The sequence below is a fragment of the Pistacia vera genome, unplaced genomic scaffold (genome assembly GCF_008641045.1).
Source record: "Pistacia vera cultivar Batoury unplaced genomic scaffold, PisVer_v2 Contig400, whole genome shotgun sequence".
Lineage (NCBI taxonomy): Eukaryota > Viridiplantae > Streptophyta > Magnoliopsida > Sapindales > Anacardiaceae > Pistacia > Pistacia vera.
In genome coordinates this window covers 1,072,340-1,088,668 of record NW_022196225.1, presented here as the reverse complement: position 1 = coordinate 1,088,668, position 16,329 = coordinate 1,072,340, and the positions used below count along the sequence as shown (strand labels likewise).

The window sequence follows — 16,329 nt, the reverse complement described above, 5'->3', positions numbered from 1 at the left end:
AATGAAGTTTTTGTTAAGGAGTAGATTAGTTAATTCATTTCTGTCTAAGTCTGTTGAGAACGTCATATTGTTCATATGGGTGTTGCATAACTAATAAATGGACTTAGTGAATGAGTTCTTGAAGTTAAATAGTTGGATGAGTTCAGGGTCAGCAGCATACACATGTCAATGTCAAGCAGCATATATGTGCTTTAGTTTTTGTTTGGGTGGGGATAGTAAAGGAGATATTTTCTTGTCCTCCCTAGTTGATTTGGATGTTTGCTATTTTTCTTTTTCAATGTGCACTTGATGGGGTGGTATAATTTTATTATATGTATGATTTGTGGACACAAAAAGAAGTGTTAGGTTTCTCTTTATTTAGTATGCACGGTTAGTCTTGTTTGTGTTATGTCCTCATTAACTTTGGATATCTGGAGTAGTTCTTCAATGTTTTAAAATTGCTGGAACCAATGTGTGTGTGTGTGTGTTTCCATCTAATATAGTACCATTACATCAGTTATGTGGGGCTATAACTGGACCAGTGGTTCAGTCTCCCAGTTTCATATATGATTTTTTCCATAGCAATAAATGTCCGACTTATTATATAAGATCCATGTTATAACACATCTTACTGCTTTCATAAATGATTTTTGGCAATTTACTGGAGTTCTCTGATAGATTATGTCTTTTGAAGTTTCTACTTTTACTGAGTTCACCATCTTTTAACATTCCATGCTGTTGTCTACTGCAATTTTAGTAATCTCATAATGGTCAGATGTTCAGTTTTATGGACACAGCTGCATCAATGGATTTTGTTATTCTATAAGTAGGAATGATTGTTATCTCTAGCAATATATTTTAGATTCTCAATTCAAGCATGGCAAGCACTTTTATCCAGATTCTATGCAAAAAGTATCTTGTCATACTCCTTAATCTACTTCTGGATTTATTATTTAATATAACTCAAATATCTTATTAGTATAGTTTAAAGGCTGGAATACTTGCCCCCCTTTGCCAAACCAAAAATTGGAAATACTTTTGTATGCACATGATTATATTTTCATGTTTGTTACTTATCCATGGGTCATATCTTTTACGTCCATTTCATCATTTTTCTGTTTGCAATCTGTCATGTATATATCTATGCTTAAGAATCAATATAGGACCATGTATGATTTGCCCTTTCTCAAGTCAATACGCATACGCACTTGTTCTTAATGAGCTAGTGATTGGTTGAGCTTCTGATTGCAGTGCTTGTTTTCAAGGTTCTTGGTTCCTTTATTGTTGTATGTACTGGAAAAAAAAAAATATTATTAGTGACTGTGTATATGCTTAGGCAGTTCATGTTGTTATGTCATGCAGGGTATCTCAATAATGACCTGGAAGGTGATTGCAGCATTTGATGGAAAGAAAACCTATTAGCATGTCATATTGACCTTTGGGATTGTTTTGAAGCATGGTATGTGAGGCACAATGACACTGGAAGATTTCTTTTCAAAGACCAAGATGAAGGATGGTCTCACAGACCTGTCACGAGTTGAGGAACTAATCAATGTAATGCAGAAGGAGAAACATAGTGTTGTGAAGAACATTGGTGATGGAACCAGGCAGTGGGCTGCTATTGCAAATGCTATTGCTGCTACTGAGAGCAGAGATTGTCTTGACCTTTTTGTTAAATTAGATGGACTATGGTTTATTAATAGGTGGCTGAAGGATGCTCAAAAGTTTTGCAATGAGACTAATGAAAGTGGTGTAGAAGAGTCAATTACTGCAATGTTGCAAGCGCTCGAAAAGCTACATATTGACAATGAGCGTTCTATTTCTTCTGGGATCTGGATTACTGTCAAGAGTCTTCTTGACCACGGTAGCTCTCAGGTTCAGGATAGAGCCAGAGCACTATTTGATAGCTGGAAGAAGGGTAGAGTTAGTGATGCAGTTGACCATGAAGTTGATAGTGTTGGGCCTTGTCATACTGAGGGGGTTGCAGTCAGTTCAGTGGATGTTGAAGAAAGTAGTCAGTCAAAATGTTCCGCATTAGATGTTCCTACTGAAGCTAGTTTTAAAGAAGAAAATGGTGGAGCAGAAATTTCGCCATCAAATTCAGAAAGTCTTAGACAGGAAAAGGCAGAAGAGGTTCAGACCCAAACCCAGAATAATGAGCAACATTCTCTCGTAAGTTTGGACCAAACTAACATTGAGGATAAACCTCCAGATCATCTGACCTCATCTGTCTTGTCAAACAATTCGGTTCTAGAAGGTACTTTAATCACAGAGAAATCCCCAATAAGTACAGTTGAAGGGATTTCGTGCATTGAGATTTGTAGTTCTCCAGTTCCAAAACAAAGCCATGATGAAGAGCAGTTGGATGATCTGAAGATGAATGAGTTCACTAATGATGAAAAGCAGACCCAAAAGGTGAGCAGCTTCTCAGACAAATTCCGTGTGACGGTGGGTGCCTCTACTTCTAATTTAGTGGACTCTAGAACTGTTTCCTCTGGTGCGGATGTCGCAAATGCTCGTGAGATTGTGACAGAATCCGCTCTAGAAAACAATTTTGACAACAAAGAGGATGAATTACATATAAAAGCTACTGCACTCAGTGATGTGAGAACGCTTGTATCCGAGCTTAATAGTGGGAGAGATGATATGCCTGCTGCAAATAGTTACAGTAGACAGTTGTTGAAGACAACAGGTGAAGATGATGAATGTCATTCTGATGCGATGCAGGATTCATCGGGTAATGAGTGTATATATGGAAAACACAAGGATTTAGAGACTTCTTTTTCAAGAATAAAAGGAATTGGTGCAATTGATGATGATAAGGAGCATACTAGTGATGAAGGTTCTGATTCAAGAAATGATTGTGATTTTTCGAAAACGTCAATGGGTAGCCGGAGTCCTGAGGTGAATAATCAACGGAAATCTGATATTGAACTTGAGTATGGCATAGTTGATGCCTTAGCAGTTGCCCGAAAAGTTGCTCAGGAAGTGGAAAGAGAAGTTGTAGACTATAGAGATCGGTCGTTCAGTTCTTCTGAGAAAATTTCAGATGGTGGCTTTAGACGGCCAGATAGCCCAGATTCTATAAATGGAAAGCAGGATCTAATTAACGAGGTCCCACCAAATGAGGTGCCAACTGGACAAAATTATTCTGCTGGGGCATATCCTGAGGGTGAGGGCCATGTAATTAATTCAGATAATGTTGGAACTGAACGAGAAAATGGTATAGCTGACATGGAGTCCTCTCAGGTGACTGAAGCTGCTCATGAACCAGAAGTTAAAGCCCTTTGTGATTTTGATCTGAATCAAGAGGTCTGTTCAGATGATATGGAACGTCTAGTTAATCCTGTGTCGACCCCTGTTTCTGTGGTTTCAGCTTCTAGACCAGTAGCAGCACCTGGGTTGCCTGCGGCCCCTCTGCAGTTTGAAGGGACTCTTGGATGGAAAGGAACTGCTGCTACTAGTGCTTTTCGTCGTGCATCCCCTCGAAGAGTCTCTGACTCTGAGAAAACATCTCTCACTATTGGGGGAATCAGCAACAGTTCAAAACAGAGGCCAGATTGCCTCGAAATTGATCTGAATGTGGCTGAGTGTGGAGATGATAAACTTGTTGATGTAGTTGCAGAGAAACAGATTCCACTTCCAGTTTCATCTGGTCTCCATTCTGCAGAATCTTCGTTGGATGTGAGTCCAAGAAGATCAGAGAGATTGAAGCTGGATTTAAATCGTATCAGTGATGATAGTGATGCTCCACCTACAGATCTGAGGATGGATGGACGGTTCCATTACAACCGGAATGGCCATCGCAGTCCATCTCCTGCATCCTCATCGTCATCCATGCAACCGCCTTCCCTGAGGAACATTGACTTGAATGACAGACCATATTTGCAGAATGATTTTTCAGATCAAGGACTCTATCATGGTAAATTTCCCCAAAATGTGAGTGCTTTTGGGGCAGTGTCTAAATCAGATGAGCCTGTTATATCTCTCATGGGAACCAGAGTGGAAGTCAATAGGAAGGGTTTTGTTCCTCAGGCTGCACCCTTGTCAAATGGAAAGGCACTTGAAAATGCCATGGATACTAATATGGCAAGGACTGGAAGTGTTTTGGCATTGGGTCCTACAGTGTCTTACACACATTCCCCTGTTTTGGGATACAATGGATTTGCAGCTGCAACCACATTGTCTTACTCTTCGCCCATGTATGGACCAGCAAGCTCAATTCCTTATATGGTGGATTCAAGAGGAGCCCCTGTTGTGCCCCAGATTGTGGGTTCTGCAGCAGCTGTTCCGCCATCTTATTCCCAATCGCCATTCATGATGAGCCCGAGCAGTGGACCTTCTGGATTAAATGGGGCAGGGCCTTCACGGCCTAACTTTGATCTGAATTCTGGTTTTCCAGTTGAGGGAGGAAATAGGGACTCGCTTGGTCTGAGACAGCTTTTCATGCCTGGTCAAGGCCGTTCAATGGAGGAGCATTTAAGGGTAGGCTCGCAACCGTCGTCAAGTTCTGGGGTTGGTGGGAAAAGGAAGGAACCTGATAGTGGGTGGGAAGCGTACCCATATAATTATAGAAATCAGCAGCAGCCTCCATGGAAATAGGAAGTTAATATTTATCATTGCTCCTTCCTCCCTTGGCAATCAATCATAAAGCCAATCAAGCTGATTGATGCTCGCATTGCCAAGGTAATTGAGAAGAGTGAGTAAGCCCATTGGCTTTGACGGGACGGGAGGGGAATTAGAACTGAATAAAAGGTGGGGATTATGAATGTAATATAGTTGGTGAGATTAATTGCTGAAGGAAAGAATTAGGTTTTAATTAATTGTTTTTTAACTTTGGTTTATTTTCTAATTTTTCATTTCTGTGTTTTATAGAAGGCCATTGCAAACATAGAAGGCATGGTACATGATGTAGCTGTAACTTCTCCCATATATATCACAGAAATTTTAAAGAAGCTGGTCAGTGGTGCTTATATTTTACAATGTAATTGATTTTATCTCAGTTAAGCTGTGGTTGGAAACCAGTTGGCTAGATTTGCGTCTGGGTCTGACACCAGTTACATTCTTCTGTTGGCAGTTGAATTGTAAGTCCTCCTTTTGACATGTACGAACACACTATTATTTTGAATTTTTGAGGGCAAAGCACAACACATAAGCTTTGTAGTAGATTCTGGGCACAGGATATTCCAAGACGTCAAGCAAAGAATCAAACAGCTTCATTCAAGAGGATATGTCTTGGAAGTAAGGTCCAGCGAAGAGAAAACTTATAAATTCTAGTAATTATGTAGAAGTGGGAACAAACAAATGTTTTTTTAATCTAGGAAAGCTTTTATTCTTGGGATACTACTACCTTGGTGGCCTCATCTTCATCCAAATCATCACTTTTAACTTACGCCCTTTTTGACTTGTTCACATTTAATCAAAATTCTCGCATTTCAATATTAGTGCTAAACGGAAAAGAAGCAATTTCAATTATTAAAAAAGAAAAGGCGTTAACTTGCCAGACAACCAATTGATTTGATAGCATGGTTGAAAGGCAAAAGGAGTCTAAAACACAATAATTAAAAGCCAACTGAATATCCAAAACACGCTGCAGCTGCAAGGAAACACTAATCTAAAGGATAAACATACATCACACTACTTTCAGTTCTCTTAAATAAACCGTGTATTGGTTTCTACTTCCATACAGTACCCATGGCGCCAAATACTTCAGCAAGTTTCAATAATGATTCAACTTGAACTGAACAAGGCAAAGTAACCCCTGAGCAAAAAGAACAAAAGGACCCTTCTTTTTATATAGCATAAGCCCCAAAAGCAGAAATAATTTGTTATGCGCTTGCCCGTTAAAAATGATTAGTCCATCTATACAAAGTTTTTCACTAAGCATCTATCATTTAGGAGATATAATATGAAACTAAATTAACCAATATGCTATAAGCAAATACTTCAAAATCATTCAAACACAGACATATACCTATTGAAAGCAATCTGTGAAATTGTTAACCAATCCTCTGCACAAGTTCACTATGAACTAGATTGCATATATTTTTTATACAAAAAAAATGCATTCAACACACCTAATGCAAATCCAGGAGTTCAAAAAGTGTTCATAAAACGTTCTAAACTAAAAAAAAGAAAAGAGAACAAATAAACTTCCACCAACAAAAAAATCGCAAAAGGAAGACTTGTCTGAAACAAAATAGAATGTAGCTTATGGCATACATCCATTTACTAGTTCACAACCAATGATGATTAAGAATATTATCCATCTTAGGAGGGTGGGTTGATAAGCTAGACATGCAACCGTATATTATCCATGGGAGGAGTACGGATATAACCACATAAGAAACAGCTACAGAAAGCAGGCCTGATATGGTAGACATGCACCTACAAGGTGAAGAAGCTGCATAATCATAAAACAGATAAACCACAAATTCCAAGAACACACAATTTCCCGTGATATAGTGCAGCATGAGTAAAAGCACTTCCAGAATGGAAACTGTTACAACACATACACACAGCAAGATGCAAAGGAAAGACCCAAAATGTGCAAAGAGCCAACTGATGGTTTCCATTGAAAAGAAAATTGCCCAGCAGGAGCAACCACCACCTTGCCATCTCTTAAAGTTCTATCAACAATTGAAAATATTCCCCACCCTGTTCTTCTTTCCCATGCATTATGCATATAAAAGTAAATAAAACCAAATAAAAAATAGTAGCTAAAATCGATGATTTCAAAACATACCATACATTACCCTTAAAACTACAAGTTCTAAATGTTCCAATGTGTAAAAATTTGAAGGAAATAATGAGGCATAACAGTCACTATAAATTAAGGAAAAAAAACCATGACACTTGCAAACTTAAATCGGTCTCAAACTAAACTAAGAAAAATGGTACACATCTAGTAATTTCCAGTTCCAATGTTGGGGCATACTTCAACTTCTCCAATGAATGCAATGCCTCCTATGCTTTTATTTCAATCGTCAGTATAGAATTGGGTTGCACATGAGCATTAAACATCCCATATTGAGCTAATATTTATATATATGGACAGTAAACTTTAAAAAAAAAAAAAAAAAAAAAAAAAAAAAAAAAAAAATTGTCACTTGGTTTAATTCACAAGCAAATAAAAGCCAAAAGTCCATAAACCAGAAGTTAAAAATAAAAATGAAAATCACATAAATTCGGAGGATACCAATTCATATCAACCCGAACTCGTATTCTCTCCGGATGAAACTGAAGCTCCACTGACACTAACTCTCTTATTCCTCTCCTCCTCATACTCCGGATCATCAGTTGGCAACTCGAATCTACAAACTGGACATGAATTCCTCGAACCTAACCACGGCACAATACAATCCCTGTGATACAAATGTGCACACGGTAACTTCGTCGCCGTTTCACCAACATTCACCATGTCCTTACATATTGCGCATACAATTGCCTCCTGCTCCGACAGTATCTCCACCGTCGGTAACTCCAATACAGCTGATTTTGCTGCAGGTGGGGCCCCCCTCCTTCCACCGTCACTTTCTGCCAAATTCTGCAGCAAAGCTTCATAGCCAGCGGCGTCCACGTAATCCTCTGGATTACCTATGTAACGGTCAGATTCTGGAACTTCTAGGCGAAATTCGATTGAGTTGTCTTCTAGGCCCATCAGAATCTCAGCCCAGTCCAGGATCCGGTTGCGTCCGGTTCTTGCTCGTGTCGCGAAGTCTCGGATCCGGAGACGGAGTTCTGCGCGTCGCCTTCGTCTCAGATCTTCTTCGTCATCAATTTCTCTGTTCTCTTCGTTCTCGTTATCAGAGTGATCTTCTCCTCCTCCTTCATGGTCTTCGTCGTCTTCATTGTCTTCCTCCTCCTCGTCGTTTTGATTCTGTTCGTTTTCATTCGCATCGTCATCGTCATCATCGTTTTCCCATCCATCGAGCTCAATTCGAAGAAAATCTTCTTCCGACTGGGGATCTTGAGTTTGTTGCTGAGGAACGTCCTCTTCACGCGCGGCATGCGCGATTAAACGGAGGACCTGAAGGAACTGGGATCCAAAAGAAGGATCGTCGACGTGATCAGGAGTGAGTGTAGGTGGTGAGAAGGTTGGAGCGGGGATTGATTCGACGAAGCCGTTCTTACATTCGTGGCAAACAACATCAGGAAGATTGGCTAGGGTTTCTATATAGACGCGTTTTTCGCAGTGATAGCACCAATACTGTGTCGTATCAGTATCGGAAAAGGCGGTAGGTGTCGTCGGTGAGGGCGTCTGAGATGGAGATTCAGCCATGTCTTTTTGGTGAGGAAAGAGTGAAGAAAGTCAGGGGAGTTTGATTTACGGTGACTAGGGGAGAGAGTGTCAAATTGTAAAAGAAATTTTGTAGGATGTTATTAAGGCGGTTGTTTGCCTATGAACCGTAGGCGTTGGATGATCTGATAAGAAGATGTAGGATGATGAAGGGTGGCTGATTTGATGTGAATTTAGGTGACTTGTGTTGTAGTCAAATTGAAAAAATAAAAATATCGTGGGGTAGGTGGCTAATTACTAAAATACGTACCACATGAAAAATGATCCTAAGACTCTTCCACGTAGGGTCGAAAAAAAAAACCGAAAAAAACGACGACCGAGAAAACGGATCGAAACCGAACCGAAAAACTGGTTTTTTCAAATCAAACGGTTCGGTTTCGGTTTTCAAAAATAATTAAACCGAATTTTCGGCTCGGTTAACGGTTAAGGATAATATTAAACCGGTTAACCGAACCGGTTTTGAAAACCGGTTTTGAAAAAAATAAAAACATAAAAAAATCCCTTATTTTTCCCCCCCTTTTTCTGGTATCAGCTACGCAGACCTGCAGTCTGCTACCTGCGCATTTTCTTGGGTTTGGTTCTCACGCAATCTTCACTATTTTCTTTCTTCTTCTTCTTTCTCCTTTCACTTCTTTCTTGTCTTTTTTCAGTTTTTTTCACATTTTCGTTCTTCTCTCTCCTCTCCTTCACCAACTTTTTATTTCTCGTCTTCTTCTCCTTTCACTGCTTTCTCTTTCTTTTTTCAATTTTCACATTTTCGTCTCTCTCTTCCTCTCTCACCAATTCTCTTTCTTTTCCTCTCTCTTCTTCTCCCTTCTCCACTTTCCTTTCTTTTTCGTCTTTCTCTGTCACTTTTCTGTTTTTTTTTCTTTTTCGTCTCTCCATTTCTTCTCTTTCACAGCTTTTGTGTTTTAGATTTGGATAAGAAGCGAGAACAGAACACCATGATTGGACTTCAGCCTCCTTCTCCTTCATCGTTTGGTAAAGCATAATTTTAATTCAAGTAAAAAAAAAATTGGAAAAAAAAATGGAGTGTGACGAACAAATTGGGCCAAAAAAAGCAGCCCATATCATTATTGGGCTAAATAATGCAACCCAATATTAACCGGTTTAAAACCGGTTAACCGGTTAACCGAACCGAATTTTCGGTTCGGTTCATAACCGGTTTTAACCGAAACCGGACCGGTTTCGGTTCAATCATTTTTTTAAACCGAAAACCGGTTCGGTTCAAGTTTTTGGTTAACGGTTTTTTCCACCCCTACTTCCACGCTCTACGGTCCTGGACATGGAGCAACAACAAATTAACCTCAATTATTTGCACTGTGATAGTGTTATTCATAATACAACCAGGTCAAGTAAAAGATTAAAATCCCATGTGTTATGGTTGATTACAAAACAAATGTTAAACCATTAGCCTTGTGGCCAAGACCTCTAAAATCCAATTTATCTATCTGTTTTACAGATCTAGTATAAAATAGGCAATCAAATGAGAAAATTAGCTGCACGACCATCCCAGTTTCCATTTAACAAAATGGCCATGAAAATTTTTTTGATTTTTTTTTTTTTTTTGGTAAAAAATATGACGTGGCACACTTAAGTGTAATTAAAGCAGCAAAAAGGATTAGGGTGACAAGATTTAAACATTTGTGGGTAGAGTATAATAAAGTGAAGTTGATTTAAAATTTGAAAGGCAAAACACATTTTCTCAGCTTCTCTTTCAAACAGGATTCAAACACCTTTCTCTCTCGTTTTCTTCCAATTTTCTGCAATTTCTCAATTCTTTGCTTTTGCATTTTTGTCATTCCTTGCCATTCCCGATTAAGGTATAATGGTTGAGATCCTTAAAGAAACAGAAAAAACTCATCTACTCCCCAAATTGTAGGCACCACTAGGTCTACCGAAAATGGAGAAGAAGAAGTTGTGGTGGAGTAACTTCCGATGACTGAAGGCTCCACCAGGAGAGGAGACGGGTCGACGGAAGACATTCTATTGGCGGAACAAGGGAGGGCAAGAGTTGAAATTGAAACTGAAGAGGAGGACGCCAACGCAAATTCCAAGCATGGACATGATCGCTTAAAGATCTAAATGCATAAATGACCAAGAGTAAAAGCAAAGGATCGCTTAAGCGATCTTGGTAATGACAGAAGATCTAGTATAAGCGATTTTAGATTGCTTAAGCGATCGTGCATCTGTGAAGAGTGATTTGCCTCGGACATGATTGCTTAAGCGATTATAATCGTTTAAAGGACCAACGTTAAAAGCAAAGGACGCTTAAGCGATCATGCGTATGGGCACTTATTTATGTCTTGTTCATGATCGTTAAGTGATCGTAGATCGCTTAAGCGACCAACAGTAAAAGCGAAGAATCGCTTAAACGATCTTAATCTGGGCACTTATTATTGTCTGTTCATGATCGCTTAAGCGATCGTCGATCGTTAAGCAACCAATAGTAAAAGCGAAAATCGCTTAAGCGATACACTTAATCGCTAAGGATTGTGCGTCTAGGCATCAGTTATTTTATTCTGCCTAGATGCACAATCGCTTAAGCGATTACAGCGACTAAGGTTAAAAGCAAAGGATCGCTTAAGCGATCGTGGGTCTGGGCATTTATTGATTTTGTCTTGTTCGTGATTGCTTAAGCGACCAAGTGTAAAAGCATAGAATCGCTTAAGCGTTAACATAAATACAACCAAATATCTTAAGGACTAAGTCTAAATACACAAGATCGTTTAAGCGAGAAATGAAATCTCTTAAGGATCCAGTGTATTGGATTATTTTTATTGTATTTCACTAGATTGGTTAAGCGATTAACGCTATCTTAGACATATGAGGTGTACGATTCATCAGTGGACCATGACCATTTCATATTTAATTAAATTAGTTCTTTTACGCTATATTAAACATATTGGTATAGAATTTACATCTATAAAAACATATCGGTGTACGATTCGTTCAGTGGACCATGACCGTTATTATATTTAATTAAATTAATTCTTTTAGGCTATATTAAACATATATGGTGTAGAATGTTACGTCTATATAAACATATCAGATGTACGATTCGTTCAGTGGACCCTGACCGTTATTAATTATAATGAAATTAGTTCTTTTACGGCTATTTAACATATATGTGTAGAATGTTTACGTCTATATTAAACATATCAGGTGGTACGACGTTTAGTGGACACATGACCGTTATTATATTTTTAAATTAGTTCTTTTACGGCTATATTAAACATATATGGTGTAGAATGTTACATCTATATTAAAACATCAGGTGTACGATTTGCTCAATAGAACTATTTTAATTAAATTATTCTTTTACGGCTATATTAAAACATATGGTGTAGAATGTTTACATCTATATTAAACATATCAGGTATACGATTCGTTCAGTGGACCATGACCGTTATTATATTTAATTAAATTAGTTTTTTACGGCTATATTAAACATTATGGTGTAAATGTTTACGTTTGTATTAAACATATCAGGTGTACGATTATTCAGTGGATCATGACCGATATTATATTTAATTAATTAGTTCTTTTACGACATATAAACATAATATGTGTAGATGTTTATGTATATTAAATATATCAGTGTACGATTCATTCAGTGGACATGACCGATATTATATTTTAATTAAATAGTTCTTTTACAGCTATATTAAACATATATGGTGTAGAATGTTCAAGTCTATATTAAGCAATCAAATGTATGATCCGTTCAGTGGACCATGACGTTATTATATTTTAATTAAATTAGTTCTTTACGGCTATATTAAACATATCTGGTATGAATGTTTAGTCTATATTAAACATATCAGGTGTACGATTCGTCCAGTGGACCATGACCGTTATATATTTAATAAATTAGTTCTTTTACGGCTTATTAAACATATCAGGTATACGGTTTGTTCAGTGGACCATAACCGTTATTATACTTTAATTAAATTAGTTTTTTACGGCTATATTAAACATATCAGGTAACGGTTGTTCAGTGGACCATAACCGTTATTATTTAATTAAATTAGTTTTTTAGGTTATATTAAACATATATGGTGTAGAATGTTTACGTCTATATTAAACATACAAGTGTACGATTTGTCAGTGGACCATAACCGTTATTATATTTAATTAAAAGTTCTTTTACGCTATATTAAACATATATGGTGTAGAATGTTAAGTCTATATTAAACATATCAGGTGTACGATTCGTTCAGTGGACCATAACCGTTATATATTTAATTAAATTAGTTTTTTATGGCTATATTAAATATATATAGTGCAAAATGTTTACGTCTATATTAAAAATATCAGGTATACGATTCGTTCAGTGGACCAGACCATTATATTTTTAATTAAATTTCTATTTTCAGTATATTAAAAATATATGGTGTAGAAGTGTTAGTCTATATTAAACATATCGGGTGTACGATTCGTTCAGTGGACCATAGTCGTATATATATTTTAATTAATAATAGTTCTTTTACGACTATATTAAATATATATAGTGTAGAATGTTTACGTTATATTAAACATATCAGGTGTATGATTCGTTCTAGTGGACCATAACCGTTATTATATTTTAATTAAATTAGTTCTTTTATATCTATATTAAACATATGTCCATAAACATGGAAAATAAATATTGAAGTAAATTACCCTTAATCGCTTAAGCGATCCCGTTTATTTAGTCTTGGTCTACAGAGTGCATAGAAGATGGTTGCAGAGTTCAATTTTATATCAATTTTATATTTTTTTTATATTACTTTCTTGCCAAGAACTAACAAAAATAATAGAATAACAATAAATCTTTCAGTTTTATGTACGGTGTTGATCGACAAAAACCGAAGTGTTATTTTCACATTCTATTGAATTGAAAAAGATAATTAATAATAATAAATAATTAATAAAAAATGACTAAATATTAAATAAACATTACGGAATATAATTTCTTACTCAAACGTTCACAATATCAAAAGATTCGCTAAGCGATCGCTAATAAGTTATTAACTGATATATTAAGGGTTAGATAGATTTTAAAAAATATTTGCAGAATCGCTTAAGCGATCTGGTGTATCGCTTAAGCGATCTAATATAAATAAGCCTGATCGCTTAAGTGATCTACTGCCATATACCCGATCGCTTAAGCGATCTGCTGCCATATGCCAGACTTATACCACATCGCTTAAGCGATCTGCTGCTATATACCAGACTTATACCAGATCGCTTAAGCGATCCATTAACTCCAAAATACATTTTCAATCATCTTCACCTATAATCGGTGCTACCACCCCCAACCACGCACAATGCAAGAAAATCATCAACAAATCTCACTCCTTTTAACTTGCATTACATCAAACACAACCCAAGAACCTAAACCACTAAATCAAAATCATAACCCAAACCCAATCCATCATTAAATCTTTGTAAATAGAAATATAAAATGCAAAGAGGTGATATACATCCCTGGACGAAATGTTAGGAGTAGGAAGAGGCAGATCTTTGGCGAAGAAGATGTTAATGGCGGAGGAAGAATAAGGTGTTAATGGTGGAGGAAGAAGAAAGTGTTAATGGCGGAGGAAGAAGAAGATGTCCAGGAAAAAGAATATGTAGACGAAGAAGAAGATGCAGAAAAAAGAAGAAGATGTAGACAAAGCTTAGAAGAAACAACAACCAAGGGAATGATGCGTTAATGGCGAGAGGAAGAAGAAGAAGGTGTTTGGGTTTGTTTGCAAGATTTTTGACTCTTTGGAGACTTATTATAATTTTTAAAAGATTACATAATTATTCACTAATCCTAATTAACCCTCTAATTATGTTTAATTAAGTTTAATAAAAAGCAAGGCCATTTAGTTAAAATTTACTAACTCTATAGCCTTTTAGTTAAATTTTAAGTTAAAATGGTGTTTTAATAAAACGCCCCAAATCCAATCAAGTGGTGAAGAGTTGTCCAGCTCAAATTAACTGAATACACAACCGTGGCAGTGGTCGGGAAGCACCGCGTATTTCAGCCCGCCCTTTACAAGCAAAATACCAAATTTGAGGCGAACTGGGTAATGAAAATTGAAAAATTCAGCATCAGCTTCACCGCACCGCTGCCACTCTTGAATTGCTCATATGTTTGTTCAGCATTGGCCATGCCTCGAAGATAGCGACCATCAACTCTTAACCCTTGGTCGTATCCATTTACAGGATCTCTCGTTATCCACTAACACATTTAATTTAAAGCAAAACTCGAGGGTTAAATAAAAGCTTCAACAAACATGCTTTCTGCGTCATCATATTCATTTATACACAAAACTTACTTTATTCCATTCCGTATATCTTATAATTATACATATATAATAATCCTTATTCCTCTCAATCAAAAACGCAAACACCTCGTGGCTTCGGCAACGAACACCAACCACCCAAAAACATATTCTATATATACATCTATCTTACACTATATTAAACCTGATCCTTTTTTTTTATTTATAAAGCACCGTACGGAACTTGCTGAGGCAGCCGGAACCGGACCTGAGATGCCGGTGACCTCACCGCCACACCGTGCCAGCAAATGCCACCCTTGCATATCTCGTGGCTGTGCACGTGATGATCACGAGTAATTACATAGGTGGCTTTACGTGACACGTCCCACGTCAGCGTTCCAATCAAGATGGCACCCACTACCGTGGTTGATGCAATCAGCACAAAACCACTACTGAAGCTCCGTCCAGACACCAGTCCGTATGCCTTGATTCCTGCTATAACTGCTATGTAGATCGTCGTCAAATTCCCAATCACGGCATCAGATACTGCCATCTCTGTCACGCTCTTCCTCTCTTTGACTGTCTGTTTTGTTTGAAAAATGAGAAAACAAATTGGGCTATTTAAGGGGAATCAATTTAGCAGTGACATAAATGAGTATGTGCGATTGCAAATGCAAATCTAGAGGGATTAAATACTAAGTTGTATTGGGAATGTCGGGGTGGTGGGTTTCAGATTACGAAAATGGGATGGTTGGATTGCTCTGGTTTTATTGAGTTTATCTTCATTCTTGGCCTCTTGGGTGTTTCTTTTGAAGGGAAAGTAGAAGGTATCTATTATTTGTCATGCACCCGCCCATTTTTGACAGTCCAAAGAGCTAATGCCACGTGTACTAACTTTTTAAAACTCACAGACGTGGCTTTATCATTATCCCTTTGTTTATTACCCAAATATTTTTATGAGGACGCGACGTCGTTATGCACGCGTAAATTATTAATCTATTCTATGTATCTGCCACAGTTGTACAGTGATAGTAAGGCTAGAAAAAATATATGAGAATAGTACCCCCTGATGGACGTTGTGATTTCGGCCACGGAACATTTGTCTTGATTTGGTCTAAAGAATGAAATTGAGACGTGAACAAATCCCAAAAGACTTTAGCCGTTGCTTAAAGTCTCTTCCTGTTACTATAATAATGAGTTAACACAATAATGATTGTGATTTGAAATCATGGACTATTATCTTATATTTATCTTATGTTGTTAGTGCATAAGTTGACAGCATCATTTTAGCAATTGGTTTAAGGTTAAACATATAATCAAAACAATTTGCTGGGATGTCACTCTTCATTCAGGTAAAGAAAATTGGGTCTTCCTCGTCCTCGATAGGCTTTAAAGGCAACCAAGATTTAAATTTTAAAATCAAATCCAAATGGGGTTTTACAATTCATAGCATTTTGGCTAGTTTTCATTGATGTCGTGATCTCTGCGCTCCTGGATTTGTGTGAATATATATATATATATATATATATATTTTAACGTGCTCTTGTACCCATGTCCACGTTACATTTACAAACACGTTAAATTCAATGGATTTCAACCAGTAACTTTAATCAATAATTAAATTAATCACACTTGAAGCTACTACAGTATTTACCGGTTGAAGCACTGTTACTAGTCTTCCACTAAAGTCACATTGATTTTTCACAAAAGCTGCATGACTGACCAAATGGACTTTGACTGGAACAATTGCGCAAAAAGGACGTTCATCCCACCTACTACGAAATATCCACGAAT

General features: G+C 37.2%; 4 protein-coding genes across 4 annotated transcripts; 2 read left to right on the top strand and 2 right to left on the bottom strand.

Moving 5' to 3' along the window:
• The first annotated feature begins 1,452 nt into the window (after positions 1 to 1,452).
• Positions 1,453 to 3,305, top strand: LOC116141826. The gene is made up of 2 exons (XM_031427299.1): positions 1,453 to 3,218; positions 3,302 to 3,305. The coding sequence occupies exons 1-2, from the start codon at positions 1,453 to 1,455 to the stop codon at positions 3,303 to 3,305; spliced, it is 1,770 nt and encodes a 589-aa protein (XP_031283159.1).
• Positions 3,265 to 4,981, top strand: LOC116141846. Its single transcript, XM_031427315.1, has 2 exons — positions 3,265 to 4,734; positions 4,855 to 4,981. Exon 1 carries the CDS (start codon positions 3,307 to 3,309, stop codon positions 4,579 to 4,581), a length of 1,275 nt encoding a protein of 424 aa, XP_031283175.1. The 5' UTR covers positions 3,265 to 3,306; the 3' UTR covers positions 4,582 to 4,734; positions 4,855 to 4,981.
• Positions 4,982 to 6,930: 1,949 nt separating this feature from the next.
• LOC116141908 (E3 ubiquitin-protein ligase CIP8-like) lies at positions 6,931 to 8,383 on the bottom strand. Its single transcript, XM_031427388.1, has one exon. It carries the CDS (start codon positions 8,258 to 8,260, stop codon positions 7,187 to 7,189), a length of 1,074 nt encoding a protein of 357 aa, XP_031283248.1. The 5' UTR covers positions 8,261 to 8,383; the 3' UTR covers positions 6,931 to 7,186.
• A 6,122-nt stretch (positions 8,384 to 14,505) lies between these two features.
• LOC116141825 lies at positions 14,506 to 15,157 on the bottom strand (the record flags this gene model as incomplete). Its single annotated transcript, XM_031427298.1, has 1 exon — positions 14,506 to 15,157. A coding segment is annotated over one exon (399 nt), but the record flags the coding sequence as incomplete, so codon positions are not given.
• Between the last annotated feature and the right edge of the window lie 1,172 nt (positions 15,158 to 16,329).

What these genes read in the sequence shown, in the direction of transcription:
- LOC116141908 (XM_031427388.1), bottom strand. Translation starts at nt 8,260, where the DNA reads ATGGCTGAATCTCCATCTCAGACGCCCTCACCGACGACACCTACCGCC.
- LOC116141826 (XM_031427299.1), top strand. Translation starts at nt 1,453, where the DNA reads ATGACACTGGAAGATTTCTTTTCAAAGACCAAGATGAAGGATGGTCTC.
- LOC116141846 (XM_031427315.1), top strand. Translation starts at nt 3,307, where the DNA reads ATGGAACGTCTAGTTAATCCTGTGTCGACCCCTGTTTCTGTGGTTTCA.